The 22,967-nt window shown below is 39.9% G+C and overlaps 1 protein-coding gene across 5 annotated transcripts in view; it reads left to right on the plus strand.

Annotated features, from left to right (window-relative positions):
* RBM46 (RNA binding motif protein 46) overlaps nucleotides 1-20,426 on the plus strand; it is a 43,478-nt gene extending 23,052 nt beyond the window's left edge. For all 5 annotated transcript variants that reach the window (XM_039542166.1, XM_039542165.1, XM_039542167.1 and 2 more), the window contains exon 6: nucleotides 19,596-20,426. In XM_039542166.1, coding sequence (XP_039398100.1) covers nucleotides 19,596-19,792 — 197 coding nt within the window. In that variant the 3' untranslated portion in view covers nucleotides 19,793-20,426. The remainder of the gene's footprint in view (nucleotides 1-19,595) is intronic.
* Nucleotides 20,427-22,967: the final 2,541 nt, after the last annotated feature.

Below are 22,967 nucleotides of genomic sequence, written 5' to 3' on the forward strand. Positions count from 1 at the left end.
GGACGTGGTTTCAAATTACAGGAAAGAGGCCAGTGAACGTGAGGACAGGAGGGATGAACGTGAGGACAGGAGGGACAACCGAGATGAGAGGTGGCGGCAGGAAGACCGGCAGGAAAATCAGCGGTGGCGGCAGGAAGATCAGCGGTGGCGGGATGCAACTCTGGGGCTGCTGCGTGATCAAACTGACATGCTCCGGCGTCTTGTGGAGCTTCAGGAACGGCAGCAGGATCACAGAGTGCCGCTGCAGCCCTGTATAACCACCCTCCCCTCACCATGTTCCTTAGCCTCCTCACCCAGACGTGTAAGAACGCGTGGGGAGGCTCTGCACCCGCCCACTCCACCCCGTGGACAGCCCAACCAGAAGGATGCCGTTACTCTGAATTTTTTTAATGGCCTTCTCCATCCCTCCTTTCCTCCTCCCAAAGCACACCCTTACTTCTCTCCTCTTTTATAATGAAAAAATAAAGAATTAATGCTTTTAAATGAGAGTGACTTTATTTGCATAAGTAAGCTGTACTCGAAGGGGAGGGGAGTTGCTTACAGGGACTGAGTCAATCAAGGGGTTGGGTGTTCATCAACAAACACAGCAGTCACACTGTACCCTGGCCATTGATGAAGCTCGTTTTCAAAGCTTCTCTGATGCGCACCGCTTCCTGGTGTGCTCTTCTAATCTCCCTGGTGTCTGGCTGCGCGTAATCAGCGGCCAGGTGATTTGCCTCAGCCTCCCACCCGCCATAAAGGTCTCCCCTTACTCTCACAGAGATTGTGGAGAATACAGCAAGCAGCAATAACATAGGGGACATTGGTTTGGCTGAGGTCTGAGCGAGTCAGTAATGTGCGCCAGCGAGCCTTTAAACGGCCAAATGCACATTCCACCACCATTCTGCACTTGCTCAGCCTGTAATTGAACAGATCCTGACCACTGTCCAGGCTGCCTGTGTATGGCTTCATGAGCCATGGCATCACGGGTAGGCTGGGTCCCCCAGGATAACGACAGGCATTTCAACATCCCCAACTGTTAGTTTCTGGTCTGGGAAGTCAGTCCCTTGCTGCAGCCGTTTAAACAGAGTAGTGCTTCTGAATACGCGAGCAACATGAACCCTCCATGGCCATCCCACGTGGATGTTTGTGAAACGTCCTTGTGATCCACCAGTGCTTGCAGCACCATTGAAAAGTACCCCTTCCGGTTTACGTACTGGGTGCCCTGGTGCTGCGGTGCCAAGATAGGGATATGGGTTCCATCTATCGCCCCCCCACAGTTAGGGAATCCCATTGCAGCAAAGCCATCCACTATGGCCTGCACGTTTCCCAGAGTCACAACCTTCGTAGCAGCAGCTTAGTGATTGCTTTGGCTACTTGCATCACAGCAGCCCCACAGTAGATTTTCCAACTCCAAATTGATTCCCGACTGACCGGTAGCTGTCTGGTGTTGCAAGCTTCCACAGGGCTATCGCCACTCGCTTCTCTACTGTGAGGGCTGCTCTCATCTTGGTATTATGGCGTTTCAGGGCAGGGGCAAGCAAGTCACAAAGTTCCATGAAAGTGCACGCATGCGAAAGTTTCGCAGCCACTGGGAATCGTCCCACACCTGCAACACAATGCGGTCCCACCAGTCAGTGCTTGTTTCCGGGCCCAAAATCGGCGTTCAATGGATAGAATCTGCCCCATTACCATCAGGATCTCCAAAGCGCCGGGGCCGCGGTTTGAGATAATTCTGTGTCCACGTCCTCATCACTGTCATCGCGCTGCCGTATCCGCCTCTTACTCGCCTCGGTTCGAAGGTCCTGGTTCAGCATATACTGCACGAGTGCGCGAGGTGTTTAAAACATCCACGATTGCGGTATGGAGCTGAGCAGGGTCCATGCTTGCTGTGCTATGGCGTCTGCACGGTTCACCAAGCAAAAAGGGCGCGAAACGGTTGTCTGCCGCTGTCAGGGAGGGAGGGAGGGGTGAGGCTGTACCCAGAACCACCCGCGAAAATGATTTTTGCCCCATCAGGCACTGGGATCTCAACCCGGAAATGCCAAGGGGCGGGGGAGGCTGCGGGAACTATGGGATAGCTACGGAGTAGCTACCCACAGTGCAATGCTCCAGAAATCGACGCTAGCCTCGGACCGTGGACGCACACCACCGATTTAATGTGTTTAGTGTGGCCACGCACACTCGATTTTATAAAATCTGTTTTACAAAACCGGTTTATGCAAATTCGGAATAGTCCCGTAGTGTAGACGTACCCTCAGAGATAGATGTATAGTGTGTACCTTCTAAAAATGAAACCTACATTTTTAAAGTGATTTATTCTGAAAACTTTTCAGATTAGTTTTACAGCTATATCAGAAAACGAATAAATGTTTGGTTATTTCATTTACCAAAGGTAATTGAAGCAGATATTTATGAAGTCACTAGGAGGTGAATTATCTCCAGTTCAATCATTAATATTTGGAGGATTTTCTTGCTATGCTATATTAGGAGGAGAACATCACCAGACAGACATTTAAATTTGTTTTATTTAACTAAAACAACATTATGTATTCTGGATTTTTTTCTTCAATAGCAGACATATAATATTTTAACAAAACAAGCATATGAATTTTTGAATTTAAACATTCAAGTTTTTTAAAATAGCTTTGTTTTTGTTAAAATTGTTTTGAACTAAAATAGTTAAATGAATATAAACCCCCCCCCCCCAAAAAAAAATTAAATCAACTATGTCAGCCAGGTCAACATGAGAAACTTAAACAATTGGCTTATGCAGCTAACTCAGCCGTCTTCACCTTCATTTTCCTGTTTGTTCATAATCTGGAAAAGAAAAACAAGCTTTCCTACTTTTTCAGGTCCCAAATGATTTCTTAATTTGGAATGAATTAGTCCAAAGGAAGAAAATATTCTTTCTACACTCGCAGAAAAAGCTACTGCTATTAAAAGTGAGATAAGCACTTGGATTCAGAGACTGTTGAAGTGCTTAAGTGACTTCCACAAGTTCACTGATGTGACTGTCTTTAAAACATCATCAGCAAACATATACTGCTTGAATGGATCACCCTTAGCTCTGAAGTTTATTATAGTTGGCATGATGGAGGGGTGATTGCTGGATGTCCATGTCATAACCAACTCCTCTTCTTCAGTAGTTAAGGTTTGACCCTGGTACTGAATATTGAGAATATTGTCAAGAAAATGAGCTGGAGATAGTGCTTGTCCCATTTGTTTTTTAATGCTTGTAATTTAACTCTGTCATTATGTATTTCTCTGTTTAAGATCTCACTCAGTTCCTTCCATATTTCAACAGCATCAGCAATAAAACAGCTATTTCCCTGCATTTTGTTCAAGGCTACAGAAATAGGCTCCAGGGTACTCAGCATATGTTCAACATTTCTCTTGAGCCCAATGTTGAGAACTTTGGCTGTGACAGTGCCATCTATTTTTTTCACAATTTTGTTCACAAACTGTCATCAGATTAGGCCAGTTCTTGATATAATGCTCCAAACAGTCCACTACTGAGTTCCATCGCATGTCTTGTGGGAGAATTAGCTTGGTTCCTCCCACTTTTTTCAGAGCAGCTGCTGTAAAGTGGTTGTTAGGGAAGTATTTTGCAATTTCAACAACATTAGCCTTTATTTCTGGAACACTGAAGTCTTTGGCTAGGAGGTGCATCAGATGAGCACTGCAACCGTATGTTGTTAGCTTGGGACTCTTTACTCTTCCAAATTTCTTCTAATCTTGGATACATTTGCAGCATTGTCTGTGACCAAGCTGCGTACTAGACATTTGAATTTTTTTCACAGTTTGTTATAGCTTTTACTGCTACTTCTTGTAAGTATTCTGCTGTGTGTGCATTTCCATATATCAATTGTTTTCTGGAAGGAAGACATTCCCTTCTGCTGTTGTCACACGTGCACATACAACAGGATCATTGCGGACATTGCTCCATCCATCAAGACTCAGGTTAACAATTTCACCCTCTAGACCTTTTTGCACAGTGCTGAATTTCTCTTTCATATACTTTATCCAGCAATTTGCCTGCGACATCTGCTCTGTTGGGTGGACTGTATCCTGGTCTTAATGGTTGAACCATGTTAATGAAGTGTGGGTTCTCAATCATATGGAAAGGAGAGTTTGTTGCATAAACAAACCATGCAATTTTTTCCATCAGTTACCTCTTTTTGTAATCTGCTGGTTCTTTATCACAAATTTACCTCTGGTTGTTTTTGGATGATGGAGATTTTTTTCTTCTTTTTGCTACAGGTGAATATACTGTGGCTATGTGACATACTTGATGTGACTGAAACACTATCATTGGCAGATAACTCTGAAACGATAGAAAATGATGGTGATCTTGAAGGTGGATGGTCTTCAGAATCCTGTATGTTGAGGATGGATTCTCCTAAACAAAATACGTCAATGCAGTTATTTAATCATTATCACCATACTGCTCATTTAGTATTTATTACTCATTGCATTCCCTGATAGTCAGTACTACTTTAAAGGTGAAATTGTAAAAGGAAGGTCTGCTTATTTCAGCGATTTATTTTTCATCACAACTGCATCTGCCATAAAGTAACTATATTTTTTGCTCAAACATGAGAATTCAAGAATAGTCTAGAAGGAAGACAGGCAGTCCTTAAGAAAGAAGTATGAAATAAAAAAGTTTACCAACCTGAAGATCCTGCATGTTCAGACATGTTCCTTTCACCATCTTCAACGCAGCTTCCTCCTGAGAAGGAACACTTCTCATGATGTTGTTTCAGTTTCATTTGAGCAACGAGGCCTTGCATTTCTTTGTTGCACTGTTTGCACACATACCTGTTTTACCCACAAGTAGAGGAACTTCATTAAAATATTCCCCAACTGGGTCTCTTTTATGGCCTGCTGCCATTATAGATTTTTCCCGTCTAGTGTGAGAATGGTATGGTAGATCTCAAATCAATGAAGGCTATACTCAGAAAGACCTCAAGACTTGTTTCTACTGCCTGTCCCTCCCTTCTCACATTTATCTCCAGGCTTCTTCTCCTTGTCGAGATTTATTCCATCTCCAACAATCTTCTATTCACTGAAGGTTTTGAAACTTTGCACTTTTAGAGAGAGGTAAGGGATTGACTCTGTGTACACAAATTTGCAGAGGGACAATAGGGTTGAGGTCTGTTATTTCTCACCTCTATTTATTTATTTATTTATTTATTTATTTTTAAAACATCAAAATTTCTCTATCTTCTCCTTCTGATATCTGTCAGTCCTATCCAATCAGTTGATTGGAGTTCTAATACTGCATTTTTATCTGTTTGTGTGTGTGTGTGTTAGATGCCCATACACACTCTTATATAAATGGGCATCTAACATGTTTCCTATATATTCTACAGTGCAATTTTCCTCTTCTGTGGTGGTGGATGTGTTGTAGCTTTCAGAAGCCCCCAGCAGGATCACAGCCCATCCCCTGATAGAATGAGTAAAGTGGAATATTTCTATAAGTATAATAATTTATACAGAGTGTGTGTTAAAGGGCTAGTAATCTAGAATTATTCTCTGGTGGGCATAGAAATTCTCTGCTTTGTCATTCCTTTAGTAGATAGTGCCTGATGCAGATTTGAAATGACCATTCTCCTTCTCTCCCTGTACAACACTGTAGAACTTGTGGACATGAGAAATAGAAGAGAAATTAGATTAACCAAAAATATCTTTTTATTCCAGGAATCTACTGAGAATGTTAGTTTAGGTTGTTGTCAGGGGTGGCTCTAGAAATTTTGCCCCCCCAAGCATGGTGGCATGCCGCGGGGGGCGCTCTGCCGGTCGCCGGTCCCGCGGCTCTGGTGGACCTCCCACAGGCGTGCCTGCGGAGGGTCCACTGGTCCCATGACTCCACCGGACCCTCCGCAGGCACGCCTGCGGGAGGTCCATCGGAGCCGCCTGCTGCCCTCCCGGCGACCGGCAGAGAGCCCCCCGCGGCCTGCCGCCCCAAGCACGCACTTGGCGTGCTGGGGCCTGGAGCTGCCCCTGGTTGTTGTCTTACTTCCTGAACATGGCTGGTTGTCACTTGGAGGCTAAAGATTTTGCCTTTTTATTGCTGGACACACATCTTCTGTGTGAAGTTCAGTTGTCTCTTCAGAGAAACAGCACAAAACAATTTCAGATTTATTTTTCTTTGATTTTAGCCTTCCTGTTCAAAAAGTCTTATGCATGGAAATGTCCAATATGTACAACCCGTCCCTTCCCACCAGTTTAGTACTGATTTGTTTTATTTACATGTTGTTGGTCATCTCTGGGGAAATACTTTTGTAAGAGTATCCTTGGCTCATAATGTACAAAATAGAAAGGCTGCAAGTTGGTTATTTATGCTTGTTTTCTTTAAATACTGTATAATTGGTCAAGTTTGCATCTGCTAACAACCTAAGCACCGACTTCCCCTTTTTCCTCTGGGTGCTCAACCTCCCCTCTGCCCCTGTCCCCACCACCACTCCACCCCTTCCCTGAGGCCCTGCCCCCATTCCAACCCCTTCCCCAACGTCCCTGCCCCATCTCCGCCTCTTCCCTGCCTCCTCCCCTGAGCATACCACGTTTCCCATTCCTCCCTCTCCCTCCCAGAGAGTGCTAATGCTGCCAAACAGCTGTTTGACGGCGGCCAGGCGGGAAGTGCTGGGAGGTAGGTGGAGGAGCGGGAGCGCAGTGCACTCGGGAGGAAGAGGAAGTAGAGATGGAGTTGGGGGTGAGGGGAGCTTGGCTGCCAGTGGGTGCAGAGTACCCTGCGCCAGCCCCGGAGCACCCACGGAATCGGCACCTATTATCCCAGGAGTCCAGTATCTCTTCACACTGTCCTCAGGACTCTGCAAATCAGGGGCATTCCCACTCCAAATCCAGTTTGGGACTAATCAAAAATTTGAAAAAACACTGACTTGAAATACAGCCTCTGTGACCACTCTGCCTCACAGTTTGGACCATGGAAGTGTAAATAGCACTGTACACCCAAGTGCTGTGCTGTAACTCGCCTGTGTGGACACTGTGGGTGCGAACTAAAAGGTTTGTAGTAGGGCTGTCAATTAATTGCAATTAACTCACGTGATTAACTCAAAAAAAAATTAATCATGATTAATCAGACTATTTAAACAATAGAATACCAATTGAAATTTATTAAATTTTGGATGTTTTTCTACATTTTCATATATATTATATTCTGTGTTGTAACTGAAATCAGTGTATATTATTTTTTATTACAAATATTTGCACTGTAAAAATGAAAAAAATTTGTATTTTTCAGTTCACCTCATACAAGTACTGTAGTGCAATCTCTGTCATGAAAGTGCAACTTACAATGTAGGTTTTTTTTTTTTTTTACAGAACTGCACTCAAAAACAAAACAATTTAAAACTTCAGAGCCTACAAGTCCACTCAATCCAACTTCTTGTTCAACCAGTCACTAAGACAAACAAGTTTGTTTGCATTTACGGGAGATAATGCTGCCCTCTTCTTATTTACAATATCACCAGAAAGCGAGAACAGGATTTGCATGGCACTTCTGTGGCTGACATTGCAAGGTATCTACATGGCAGATATGCTAAACATTCATATGCCCCTTCATGCTTCGGCCACTATTCTAGAGGACATGCTTCCATGCTGATGACACTCATTTAAAAAAATGTGTTAATAAAATTTGTGACTGAACTCCTTGCTCTGTTTTACCTGCATTCTGCCATACATTTCATGTTATAGCCGTCTTGAATGGTGACCCAGCATAGTCACTGCAGATTTCACAAAATGCAAAGAAGGTACCAATTTGAGATTTCTAAAGATAGCTACAGCATTCGACCCAAGGTTTAAGAATCTGAAGTGCCTTCCAAAATCTGAGCGGGACGAGGTGTAGCACATGTTTTCAGAAGTCTTAAAAGAGCAACACTCCGATGCGGAAGCTACAGAACCCGAACCACCAAAAAAAGAAAATCAGCCTTCTGTTGGTGGCATGTGACTCACATGATGAAAATAAACATGCGTCAGTCTGCACTATTTTGGATTGTTATCAAGCAGAACCCATTATCAGCATTGACGCATGTCCCCTGGAATGGTGGTTAAAGCATGAGGGGACATAGGAATCTTTAGTGCAGGGGTCTCAAACTCAATTTACCTTGTGGCCAGTGCCAATCCTCAAATCCCCCCCAGTGGGCCAATAATGTCACTGAAGATGGTGTTCAGAAAAGAAAACGTTTATATTGTATTTTTTATTTCAAATTTCACAGAAATAATAAAACTATCCTACAACTTTATACAATTCTTTGCCTGCCAGAGATTTTTCAGTGTTTGTCAGACACCTGGCAACGCTTCAGTTCTGTCAGTTTGTTGATGTTTGGCCTCAGCGACTGAGCAGTTGAAACCTTGAGGATTGCAGCAGGGTGTGCATCAGATAGTTGTTTGGTATTTTTACTTTGTGGGGAAAAAAGTGATGCTGCCTCCATGGCTGACTGCCCAGTGACTAGTGATGGTATTTCTGTTCCTCTCCCCTAGCCAGTGGGACCTGCAGGGGGCTGCGCCTGCAGCAGTCAGAGCCAGCAGCATGGCTGTATGCGTCTCTCCTCCGTGGGCTGCAGTGGGGAGGTTTTCAGGCTGCAGATGGCCCCGGGGGCTGGGAGTTTGAGACCCCTGCTTTAGTGCAACTAGCATGTAAATACCTTACGATGCCAGCTACAACAGTGCCATTTGAACACCTCTTCTCACTTTCAGGTGACAATGTGAATAAGAAGCGGGCAGTATTATCTCCTGCAAATGTAAACAAACTTGTTTGCCTGAGCAATTGGCTGAACAAGAAGTAGGACTGAGTGGGCTTACAGGCTCTAAAATTTGACATTGTTTTATTTTTGAATGTAGGGAAAACATTATCAGGCGCAGTAGGATTTTTGAAGTCCTCCTTAGAGTTCTTTGCAATATATTACAGTGCATAGGATAGCTACACATCACAAACAGTATGCATTTTTACTTGTTAATTTGATTCCTGTAGCCAAGACTCTGGCTACAAACAGTCCACTTAGTGGTCATTGAGAGACATTCATAAAATTTTGTTTGTATTTTTTTATGGATAAAAGGTATCTTCTTTGACAACCTCTGTGTATACCCGCTTATGGGGAGTTACTCACTGGAAGAGAGCATACAGAACTCTTTCAAAGTGGGAATGCACATTTGACTCTGGAAAGAAAGAAGTCTCATGCATACTATTAAAACTTTTTGGGGTTAGTACTAGGCATAGATGTGGTGCTGAAACTGAGCATCTAGGGATCTGAGGAAATGGAGAAATCCTTCTAGCCTTACCTACACTATACTAAAATAGAACACTAAATGATGTCTGAAGTGAAACGTAAAAGAATGAGTAGCTGACATACGACAGAGGATCCCTCTGTGGCAGTGGAGAAGGAACTGAAGTAGTGATTGGGGTGCATGCTGCTATACAGACTAGGGCATCTGACATATGATGCTCAAGGATGCTCATGAACCCACCAACAGATATGTGGCTTTTGCTGCTGGGTAACTCACTACAAATGAGAATGCAGAGGGGTGACTTGAAGAACCACAGTTACTGGTAAATAACCTCTCTTTACCTACTGTTACATTTAGTGTTTTTGATTTTTTTTTACTATATAAGCAATTTAAAAATATGGGGGTGAGAGAGGACTGTTTTGGAAGAATTAAAAACTGAACTGCCTAGGCAATGGATGTGGCCAGCGAGAACAGGAGACCAAAGTGTTTTACCTCTGGCTCTGCTGCCTGCTATGTTAAGGAATAAAGAGCAAGAAAACATCCAAACACTAGGCAACCCTGGATGTCATATATCCTAAGTCAGTGCCCTAACCATTGGACAGTCCTTCCACTTCCCACTTAAAATTGCATAGTATCCCTGTGGTAATTGCTTATATGAGGAAAGTAATATTTTAGCAGTCTTTTAATGCAGTTTAGTACCTCCAAATAAAGAGAGCCTGCACCATGTAACCAGCTACTTCATCGTAGAGTACCAGGTATTTCACAGACTATAGTTTGAAACCCGACATTATTAGATCTGTCAGTATGCAGAAATATAGTGCCTGAAAACAACATACATTATCTTTTTAGAATAAGTATTGTATATCAGGTTTGGACTGAACTTGAAATATATTTGATTAGATTTTTGGCTGTTGACTAAATATACTTCTCATCTTGTTGACAAGTGTCTGTGGGGATCACCTGTACTTCATAGGAGAGCTTCTTAAATGCATCATTATTTCTAGAAGGCTAAAAGATGTCTTGTATCTCACCCTAGATATACTCATGTTTTTGTTTTTTCTCCCTGTTAAGTTTTGGCCCTGTATTAATAGTGATTGCCAGTCAGAGTTCATCAGTTCTGTAATAGTACACTGAGGATGCATATACATAAATTTTGTATGTTCTGTATTAAAGCTACCAATCCCAATCATCCCAAAAAAATTCATTGGTGCTTTTAGCTGTCAATCATTGGGATACAGAAACAAAATTAACAGATGTTCCCTTTTTTCTATTATTCCTGACTGTTTTGAAATCACAATGCATTTCTTCAGTAAGTAAATGACTGCAGAAAAGTTGTAAAAATTTATCTTGCTCTTGACATTGGTTATATAGTTTTAATATCACATTTAATAGACATTATTGTAGTGTCATGACTACAAATAGAGGCATTTTGAGAGCAGGTGAATGTGACAGTCAACTTGTCACATGAACTTAAAAGGTCAGCGCCTCTAGTATGGTAAGGCCCTTATGCACTGCACTGTTGGCATCATCTGCCATAAAACTGGGAAAGAACACTTCAATGTAAGGGTGATCCTGTGCTTGTATTGAGTTGACAATGTACTCTTATGCCACACACTTTCCCTGCTGCTGGCATAACAGACAAGAAGCATGTTTGGGATGCTCCTATGCTACTCCAAACCTGTTTAGTTTTCATACTGCTTTTGCTGGTACAGCACAAGGGAACTGGTCTGCCAAGAGAATCACCAGTTTAGGGAACTGCAAAAATGAGCTTTAACCACTTGCACACATACCTCTGACTCAATGTGTGCACTTTTGGACACACAAGAAGATCTTGTCCAGTATCTCTAATTTCCTTTAGTATCAGTGTAGAAATCTCAATTTCTCCCATAATCAGGAGTATTATTATTTAGATCTTTTGGAGTCCACCTGGGAAGACTTTTTTGCATAAAAACCCAAAAGTGCAATTCAGAATTAAAAATAAATAAATCTAATGGTGTATCTAGTGGTGTGCCAAGTCTTCATTTAGTCACTCTAATTTAAGGTTTCATGTGCCAGTTATCCATTTTAACGTTTTTAGAAGGCTTCTTTCTATACATCTATAATATATAACTAAACTATTGTTGTATGTAAAGTAAATAAGGTTTTTAAAACGTTTAAGAAGCTTCATTTAAAATTTAATTAAAATGCAGAGCCACCCGGACCGGTGGCCAAGACGGAGACAGTGTGAGTGCCACTGAAAATCAGCTCGTGTGCCGCCTTTGGCATGTGTGCCATAGGTTGCCTACCTCGGTCTATACTGTGATGGTAAGCAAAGACCCCTTGGGGCCTTCAGAACCATGTAAACTATAAAAGAAGAAAAGACTACCTTCTCCAGATCTGGAGAGGAGAAAATGAAAGTCACTGTCTTGATCTGTGTCTCTGGAGACTTTGTGTCCCATCACGGGTACCACTGACACACCCATCCTCTCTGGTACTGCAACCAGGGCACCAGCGAAGAAGACCATGCTGTGTACCAAGAAACTATCTTTTAAAGTACCTAAAATAATACCTGCATTGGGACCAGAGTCTGTGCCTCCGTGTCACAAGGATTCCAGAACCAAGTCAAAATAGACATCAGTAGTGCCTTCAGTATCTAGATTTGAAGGACACACCGATTGTACTGCAGTACCATCTCTGGTACCATGAGATATTCTGACTCCTGATGTTTCCCACCTGGTGTCCCTGGTACTATCCATTTTCTAACCCCTGAGGACCTTCGGATCCTGGAGGAGACAGAATCACCACTTCTGAAAGGTACTGAAGAACGTTACCTGGTATGGCCTGTCCTCCCAAAGCCTACCTAAATTCTGCTACCATCTTCAGTAGTGTTTTGTCCTTGGGTACCATCACAGTCTCCAATCCTTCACAAATTCTTAGAGTTCACAGAGACGCATTTCAGGCTGGTACCAATTCAGTGTGCTCCAGTATCTTCACACTGTTGATTTATGGTTCCCATGCAATTACAGGATCCATTTCGGGCTCCCATACCGACTTGATCACCAGTACTGACACCATTTGTCCCTCCCATTGACATGGGTGATGACACTTCTGATTCTAAGGGATCTATATAAGGTTCCCCCTTTCCACCTCCCTCATTTGAGGTATGCCCTGATTATGAAACTTCTAACAGGGCAACCCTGGCAAGGACATCCATGGGATCCTGATCTCTTTTCTTGTGCTCCACCACAGTGGTCTTATTGGAATCTATTGGCCCCTTTGATGGACAGTTCTGCAGCTCCCATTTCATAAGAGGACCTATCAGGAGCAGCATCTGTTACTCTTGAGCCCTTCCATGTGGCAAGCTCTTACAGAGGAGCAAGAGCCACCTGTGGGTGAAGCCACTGGAGGAGGTTATCATGTCTCCCTCATCACTTATGTTGAGGGTCTTTCAAGATCTTATGAAATATATAGCGGAGACCCTACATATTCTGTTGGAGGAGATGTAGGCACCCCAATACTTGTTAGATATTTTTCACACATCTGCTTTGTAAAATTGCCTTGCCCATCAATGATGTTCTCTTGATCCCTGCATGTTCTGTGTAGCAAGCACCAGCCACTATCTCACATATATATAAATGGGCTGTTAAGAAATACTACATCCCACCCAAAGGCGTGGAATATTTCTTTCCATACTGCACCCAACTCCCTGGTTGAGGCAGTCAGTGAATGGAATAGAGAACTTCAGTTCCACTCTACACAATCCAATAAAGAGCTAAAAAGACTGGATCTCCTGGGATGGAATAGCTACTCCTCTGCTTGCTACAGTTCAGAGTAGCCAGTTGCCAAGCCCTGATGACAAAATGTAACTTTACAAACTATTCCAAATTCTCATCTTTCATTGAATACCTGCTACAGGATCAGAGGATGATTTTAAGCCCTCATAACAGAAGGCCAGACAATCACCAAGGCATCTCTCCAGGCTTCACTAAATGCTGCCAACACAGCTGCACTCTCCATGGCTACAGCAGTAGTAATGTGTCAAGCTTCTTGGTTGCAGTCCTATGGTCTATCTCAGGAGATGCAAAACACTATTGATGATCTTCCCTTTGAGAGCCCCAAATTTAGTGATGTCACAGAAGGTACTCTTTACTCTCCTAAAGACATCCAGGTGATGTTACGATCTCTGATTATTTATATCTGGACCTCAATAGAGTAAACATCTTTGTCCACTCTGAGTGGTTCAGAATAGTAATCCTAGCAGCTATATCAGCCTTGTTTCTACAATACAGCAGAGCCTGCAAACAGCAGAGGCTTGCCTGCAACTTCTGAGTCATATGGCACCCTGTATATTTGTGACACCCTTAGCAAAACTACACTTCCAGTGTCTTTAGGCCTGGCTCAGAGCCATCTACACCCCCAACAGAAAGCATATCCAAGTGCATGTTAGTAACCCAGGGTTTCTCAGTTCTCTAAATTGGTGGACTGTTTTTCCATGTAATAACTTTTTTTATTTAAGATTTTGATATTCTCATAGGTAAAAGATCTTTACATGCATGGCAGTCATTGAGTAATTCATGCATTAATAATAGTCTTTTATTTGGCTTTTTGGTATCACAAAATAAATAATCCCGTATCATTGATATTCCTGTGAGATACCTGAATAATATAAGGGAAGTCAATTTGCCATTTTTCAATATTTGTAAGGACCCAAGAGTCGTCACTTGTTATACTGTGTGTCTAAGACTTCCTTGAATTTCAGAACCAGGTTTTCTGAAAATCTAGCCTAGTAATCTGCTGAATTTGAAGTATAATTAGACAGAAGTTTTGAACCATTCATGGTTCAAATTATGAATTTTCCACTAGTTTAAATTAAAGTTTCTGTGTAAACAGTAACACAGTGCTTGGTTATAACAAGATGTTCCTGGACTTCAAGTGCATTGCAAGGTGTGAAGCCAAAGCCAAATATTGTTCTAGAAATTTTGGTGGTATTGTACAGACTAATTTCTTAATGAAGGTGACTGCTTTCATCTTTTGTAACGTCAGAAGTGGGTAATATAGTTAACAAATCTCCCTACATGTGTGATTGTACTGAAAATAGTTTGGAACTCTTTGATGGATATTCTCTGTTAATCCTGTCAGAATCTTGTCATGAGTTTGTAAAGCAATTTTAGTGATAATACCTAAGGGCCAAATTTTGATATCATTATTCATATTTAGTACCTGGCTTCACAGTTAACCCAGGGTGATTATTTATAGAGTTGAGGTACTGCTCAACATGAGTAAGGATATTAAATTTTGGCCCTTATTGATCTCTCTTTTTTATGGTAGATATGAAAACGTTTACTGCGAATATAATTTTTTGTAAATAATTGTCCTTTTTATGTTATATATGTAGAATTCTTAAAATATATTTCTCTTTCATTCTCTTGCATAGGTCTATACTGAGGGGATGATATTCCTTCTATGAAAGTAGTGGAGACAGAAAGAAACTGAAACTTCTGGAAACTTGCCTTAGACTGTATTGGAAATCTGATATATTTATTTATTTGCTGTGTTTACCAGAGAGGACAGCAGTCTTGTAGTTCTAGCATTTGTTTACACAGTTCAAGAAAAATATTTTCCATTTTACGTGTTGTCTTCCTTAAACTTTTATCAGAGCCCTCCCTCCTAGGTTCTTTGTAGCACGGTTTTTGAACTCCCATGTTCACTGGCTTACTAGCAGTTGATGTTTGGATCATCAGATTTAAAAAAAAAAAAAATCAATCAGGCACCCAACAAATGAACTTGATAGCCATCACAGAAAAGTGGAAGTCACTGTAGTATTTTGACATACTGATGGGTATCGAGAATAGACGCATTATTTTAGAAGTGGGATTTCCATTTCTCTTGGACCACATCATTCATCTTGAGATCCATGTGTGGATCTCCCTGTGTGCAGAAGGAGGGGCTCAGTCTCTTTCTGTAGCAGTGCCCCAAACTGCCCTCCCACATATCCTGCAGAGTGATATCTTTGTGATCAGAGATTCTTGCAGGGAGAAAGGTTTGGGGAGCAGGGGAAGCATGTCGCTATCACCCAACACTCACACCATTTACCACAGATTGCATAAACTCTCTTGCAGAGCCTTTGGTGGTCCTCGGGAGCCTCCACAGCTAGAGGTGGAGTCCCTGGCATTGTGGCTGTAACAGAGCTTCACTTCACAGCGGGAGGTGCAGAGGGTTGGAGCTGCTGTGAGGATTTGTGTTCTCCTGTGAATCCTAGGGGATCTAGCAGGTTTGCGGATGGCTGCTCCATGGGGGTATACCTTGTTCCTTCCTCTAACATGACTATGCAGGGTCACCTCAGCGTGAAAATCCTTGTGAATACTCCTTGACTCATAGTTGCTGCTTATGGTTTTTAATGTGGGAACAGACTACCTACGCCTGTGTCTTTTCATCCTAATTTAGAGGAATATTCAGAAACATAAACACTGCTGACTGCACAGATTTTAATTGTTATGGATAGGTTACAGTGATCCTAGAATTTACCGGAAGTAAATCTTTTAGTGATTTCTTTAGTGCTTTTTATTTTTTCTTTTCCTGCTCATTGTAATGAGTATATAAGAAAGTTTATCTTCATTACAATTTCTAAATGACAGCTTTCTTGTTTTTAATTTCAATTAATCATTTTCTCATGTTGTATGGCTAGCTGTATAAATTCAGAAGCATGGGGAACTGAAGCACAGAGAGGCTATGAATTCAGTTATTGTGTTCAACATAGTCCTTATAAATCAAGGACAAAATAGATAATTCACCCGAGAAACTTTTTCTCTTGGTCTGGCTTTTAAAGCAATGATTTCAACATAAATACTTAATCCTATTGTTTCCTTGAAGATACCAGTAGGATCCATCTTTCTACATATTTTTGAATAAAGAAACCTTTTCTTTCATGATGCCATGATTTAAACACCAAGCCTTTCATTTTACCATATAATTGATTTATACTTTTTTTCTATATGGTCTGGTCTGTTTGCTTTATCAAAATTCAAGATGTATTTGTTGGAGCAATTAGAGCGAAGTAGGGAACCTTTTCCATAGTCTGAAATCCTGATATCACCAGACTTCTTAAGCTACTAATATTATCCAGTGCTTTACTTTCTGATTCTTCCTTGAAACATTATTATTGTTAGAATTTGTACAAAAAGATTTGAATCACTTTGATAGTTGTTAAAATTACAGACTTAAATGAGTTGCTCTCAAACTCATTATTCTTTTTCTTTTCCTGAAGGTAATGTAATCATACACTGTACATCAGAAATTGATTCTCCTGTCTTTTTTTTCTCCAAAAAGTCTCTTGTAAAGAGAAGACTTAGTTTATTTTGAAGGATTTATTTTGTTACAAGGTGCTCTTTACAGTGAGTACTAGTGGTCTGTAATTTAGAAGCTTGTGAATATTTAGTAGGTGAGGGCTAAATTGTGTCTGTCATAGTTCTGAGCAAAGGGCAGATTATAGTTGTGCCCCAGAAATCCAGGAGGGAAATAATCTGCACCAGTTTATATTTGGTACAGATTACTTTCCCCAGTGCACTAACTCAGTTGCACTGGTTAGTGTGTTGAGGGGTTGAAGCCAAGGCTACTCCCCACCCCTTCCCACAGAGATTGCTCTCCCTCTAGTACTGCTACCTGCAAAGAGCCCCATTGCTCATATGTGCAATTGCTTTAGCTAGTCTGCAGTCGGATTTTGCATATGTTAGGTACTGCACAGGTGAAGTTTATTGGTCTGATTTTTAAAAGGACCTTAACCCGACCTCCAATTTTGAGTGCATTTTGTAACCACAAACAATTTTATGCTCAAACTTGGAGCGTCACACTTGAAAATCAGGCCTTATACATACAGATGCAAAATACTTTCTTGTGCTATAAGGCTTTCATTGTACTAAGACAATCTCTGCCTTCCTTTTTGGGCACAGAGTGCTAAAGTTTAATGGTAATGTGAAAGAAAAGAAATTGGGCTAATACCTTTTGTTTTTTCTTTGTGATGTATAAAGAAAGTATCATTTTTTTAAAAAAGTCACATACTGCCTCTTACATTAGAAATTAAGGTCTTATCTTCTCTAGAAGACTAAATGGATTATTAATAATTATTTCAGTTTGAGTTGTGGGTGCTCAGCACTTCTGAGAACCATGTCATTAACTTCTTTGCCTCAGTTTCCCCATCTGTTTAAAGGGGGATACTTGTACCTACTCAACTGAGTTGTTGCAGGGTTAAATAGTCAAATGCTTTTAAGGCATTTTGAAAATACAAAGTTTTTATTCATTCCTGAGTATTAATTATACTATTGGGAATTTTTTGTAACTGAGTCTCCTAGGGTTCCATATACTTCAAGTAGGGATCACAACATTGTCTTGAAGATTCAGTTATTCTCTGTCTCCACTGCTTACAGACAGGGAACATAACCTCATCAGTCTGGATCTGTGTAGGAGAATTTGGAGAAAATAAATAACAGGTAAGAAATATAAACTTGGCGACGTTGGGTCAAATTCATCCCTGGCACAACGTCATTCACTTTAGTGGAGTTTTAGTAGAAATGAAGTTAGCTCATTTTACTCCGCTGCTAAATGGCCAGGTTATGTCACCAGAGTTACAACCTTACTCTAAGTAGTCCCACTGAAATCAGTAGGATAGTTCATGAATACTCACTCAGTGTGGCAGAATATGGCACCCCAAAATGTGTTATTTTCAGGATGTATATTTAATGTGTTTAATAAAAACAAGTAAAATGAAAAGGCTGATACTACAAAATTGATATATATCACATGAAATATATGAATAACTGGAATAATATAATATAAAGCACTTATCTTCTATACAGTATAAACAAATTATATTCTGTATTTATCAGAAGATATGGGCCTGATGTTAATTTACATGACCCCATTTCAGAGCCAGAACAGTGTAAATAAATGTTTCTGGATAACTTAGTAATAACTGGTAATTGGAAGTCATAAAGATGCTTTTTTAAAAATTACTTGATGAAAAGTATCTTTAATTTTTGACTCTCATCTTGCACTGGAACTCTGGTGCATGGCTCTGCCTGCACAGTTGTCAGTGAAGGATCAGAGCCTTTGCTTGCAAACTCATCACATACTGATGTATACGTTTTTGCTAATTTCCACCGTGAATGTTGTTTATTGAAATTAAATTTTGAAAAAAAATTCTTTGTCTCAACACTGAAAATAAAATAAAACAAAACTTTCTCTAAATAGTTTCCATTTTTTAATTTCTCATTTTTTTCCCCCTTAACTAGGTCCTTTCTGATGATGCTTGAGCTTGCACTACTGCTGTTGTTCTCATTCCTGTTGGCTAAACATTTATTCTCATTGACTTCATTAAGTTAATGCTTGCCAAAAAATTGAGGTACAGCATTTACAGAATTATGAGGATACTGCGGTGCAGACCTTAACCTTCACCTTAAACTGACTTTATTTGCAATTCCCTCTGGAGATAGTGTACAATGCTTTTTTGGAAACCAGAAGGTCTCCTTATGTCTAGAATCAACTGTGCACCTTGTTTGGCTTGAACTACCACGAAGAGCGTAGTTACATGTTTGAAAAGTTCAGAATTTATTATTTTGGAGAAAAGGATAACACTGTATGGTGTATGAGAATTACTGGGAAATAAAATGTGTTTTTTGGGAAACAACAATTATACAAATAGCATTTCTGTATTTTAAATGGTTTAATTTAAAGATTAGTGAAATTTATTACATTTTATTTGTCTTTTAGCTAATGTTTGATTAATATAGCTTTTGTTTTAAAGGGATGATTTATTTAAAATTGTATTTACCAGTAATACTTTAAATGGTAAGTAAAACTAGACTTTTATAAAAGGTTTGCAGTAATATGTAAATCAAATATTGGCAAAGTAATCTAGTTAGAATACCTCACCCTCCACATTTCTGTAGTTTGAGAAGATTCTATCAGTTTGTATTGTAAATAATAATAAATCTTAGAAAAAGGCAAAAATGAACTGGTTACACCTCTTCTTTCAGAGATGAAATCCCTGTATTTCAGTACCAGATCTAATTTGGAAGAAAATTAATATCTTGTGGTAGTGAGATAAATCAGAGATTTGTTTCTGCAAAGGTAGAATGATGCAAAACAAATTTGTTAGTGGAAAGATACCTTTCCAGTCAAATCTGTGATCCTGGTATAGAAATATATCAGTGAAGTGCAGGTATTTGTGTCACATACTGGTAAAGCAGGATTTGCAATGCGACAGATCAGCATAGTCTCTTGAGGATTGAAACATGTTAGAAAATGATTTTTTGTGTAGTAGTCTATTTTGTCTCTTTGAATTCAATTTGTATCTATAGACTTACATGCAAAATAACTATTCATATGTTTATTTACAGACTACAATTTTCATCGCAGCTCAGTAAATAGCATTTCCCCTGTTAGTGTCACTCTCTCTTCTGGGACACCCAGCGTGCTTCCATACACATCAAGGCCTTATTTTTATCCAAGCTACCCCTTATCACCAACAATTCTGCTTGCTAATGGCAGCCATGTTGGACAGCGAGTATATATCTCTGAGGCCTCATTCTTTTGAAGAAAAAGTTGTACAGCATTAATATGAAAGTTTTCAATTTTAGTTTTTAATTGGGTCTTCACTATTCATTTTCATGAGTAAAATATATTTATTTCCATATAGGGAACTTTTCACATTTCCGTAAATATAAGCATTTTACTAAGCATTTGTCAAAAGATAAAGTTCAAAAAGTTTCTTTTCTTGGCCTGTGTACTGTAGATCGATGCTCTTCTATCTGTTTATGGTTCCTGGTCAAAGTGTGGGCAATAGAACCCAGTGGTTTATGTTAAGATTTTTTCTAATAATTACTTTACTGAATAGTATCTCTTTAATTTAATCTGTGCAAATTTTGGTTGTAATCTTGTTACCAAGGATCACTCTTACGTTGAAGATTAGTAGTTATTTAGTGAGAAGGCAACTATTATGTGGCCGGAAAATGATGCAAAAGAAAGATTTTAAGAAACTTTTTTTCAACTTTAAAGAAATAATTTACTATTGTGGTCCTTTGAATAGTTTTAGTAATAGAGTAAAATATCTTACTTTTTGTGCTGTTAATTTATTCAGAGTTAAAATTGTTAAGCTTGGTCTGTGTTTTGGTATTACCTGTATAGTAGTTCTGTTTTAAAAGAGTTGTGCTGTTTTTTTTAAATGTTGAAATCATGTGTTAATTTCTGTACTTGAATTCAAATATTTTGACATTAAATTTATGCTGTTCTTTAAAAGATATTTGTGGGGTTTGTATATATTGTTAAATGTTCAACATTGTTTACAGTAATTTTAGAGACAAGTGGATAGAGTTTTAGGGCCTCATTCTCCCCCCAGTGGAAGCACTTACATATATGAACTTATCTTTAAGCACATGCTTTGAGGGTAAAATAACTTTATTTTAGAGATGGTGTGTGAATGGGGTGGAGGTTCATAAACTAGCTTGGCATGTTTCACTGTTACATAAGAAAATTTGATGTGGGCCAACCTTGGGACTCTTGTTCCTTTGGTCAGTGAAGCTTAAACATGAAGCAAATATAAATAAATGCTAATATTGTTTATCTGTCAGTTCAGGAATAACAGGGATGGCTGGTATAGGAGAGGAATTCAAAACATCAGTCTAGCACACTTTTGTTTTTGGTATAAGAAAAAAGTACTTCAGTTTTTATTATATTGTACAATGTTCAATCAAATTGATTCCTTAGAACAGGGAATTTTAACCTGAGAGTGAGGCACAAATTGCCTGGTATAATCTACAATTTTGAATTTGAATTCGGGGTATCAGAAATCCTTTGTCTTCACTCAGATTAATTTTTGAATAATTTTCATGATGATTTCTTTAATATTGAAGCACTCTTTAACCAGTCAGTTGTGCATATGTGAAAATATGCTGTTTTGTACATATACAAAAAACACAATTCATTTGATATTGATAGTATATTTATTAATAACCTTTTAAAACCCTTCCCCTGGGATTAGCATTCCATCACACTAGGGTTAAACATAACACTTGCAGTAGTCTGTACAAAAGTGTGAAATATTCCAGTAATGCTTTTGAGGGAATCTTCCTATGTGGGGTGGGCCATGCAAAGCCCTCTGGGACATTAAAGCCTGTTGTCTGTGCAGAGTGATCACGAGTGTAGAGGATATGTGGGGCCTCCATACCACTTACCAATAGGCCAGCAGGGAGGGTTTCTTGGGGCAGGCTGTGGGATGGTTATGGGATTTCATGACTACTCATCTAATGAGGCAGAGTGAGGTATCAGACATTTTGTATGAAGCCTGTAGGATAGAATAATAATTGCAGGTACTACATTGCAGCCATGCAACCGCAATGGCAGTTTTAACCTGTGCACCCCCACGTCATGCGCTGAGCAAAGACTACATGGGCTTTGCAAAGGGGAATGAATTCAATCCTTTTCAGATTATCATTATGACTTTAGTAACCAGATTTATAATGATTTTCCCTAAGGTAATTCAAGCTACTGTTGCTGTACAAAATGCTGACAGACCAAAAGTATAAAGTCTTAAAAAGAACTTGTTAAAATTGAATTGTATTAGCTTACATACAGCCAAGTATTGCTGAATGTATTCATTCCTGGAAATGTTAGTTCCTCTGAAAGGAAAGTTCATCTGATCATTCTGGAGTTAACAATGTTGTAAGGAATAAGCTAAAGAAATGGCTGGTGTACAGTGAATGTTGATCCACTTGTGGGTTTGAAGTCATGTGTAGCATGTGTATATACACTTTATATAGAGTAAGCAATTTTAAAAAATCTCAGCAAATGCATCTGCCTGAGTGCTTTCTCCTTTGATACTTTACACAAATGTGCTGATTACACAGTCTTCAGATAATTGAGAAATCTCTCAATGGAACCTGTTAATCTTCAGGAAGGACAGTTGTCACAAAGCTTTTCTCACTGAATTTTGAAAAACTATAGGAAAAAAATTGAATTGTGTACTGTGATTTATACTAATGCTGTACATGCTGGTCAAAAAAAAGTGGAATCCATTTACCAATCTGTGATGCAATAAATAGTTTAGTTTTTAGAGTGGACACTGCAAGGATATATAACAAATCTTGGAAAGATTCTTTTTTGTGTGTAGGTCATCCTGTGCTAAGCCCCTTTTGTACCAATTAACCATTAAAGCTGCGTTAAATCAGATAATTCCCCCAGGATCAGGGAAGTTGACATGGGCAACTCTGTGCCCTCCCCATCTCCTACTAAGGTGTGTACTGGGAGCCACAGGTATGGCCAGAGTTTGTGGCATTCTGGCAGTCTGCTAGTGGGGCTGTTACAAGCCACCACAACTTGGAGCAGTCCCAAGGCCTAAAATTTATGGTTATGGCTGAATAGCTCTGTGGCTTGGCGTGTCAAAGTTGGTTGCAAAATACTTTTTCCCATCCTGCCCCTGTCCTGTGCACTGAGTATTGTTCTGACACTTCTGAAGATGGGGGTCATTGTAATTAAATATTTAAGTGACCCATTCAGGATTTGAATCTTGGTGCTGAAAGCTGGCACTCTGACCAACAGCATCATGCTACTTATCAAGAATATTGCTCCTTCATAAAGAATTGCCTAACATATTTGCGACCAGCCTGCTACTGCAGATGCAGTATTATACCAGGATTTTGTGGCAGAAGCAGGAAGGGCAGCTGCCACAGTACTCCAGATAGTTAATTCCTTAATACTAACTGAATATCTGTACC

Source organism: Mauremys reevesii, linkage group 5, assembly GCF_016161935.1.
Source record: "Mauremys reevesii isolate NIE-2019 linkage group 5, ASM1616193v1, whole genome shotgun sequence".
NCBI classification, from domain to species: domain Eukaryota; kingdom Metazoa; phylum Chordata; order Testudines; family Geoemydidae; genus Mauremys; species Mauremys reevesii.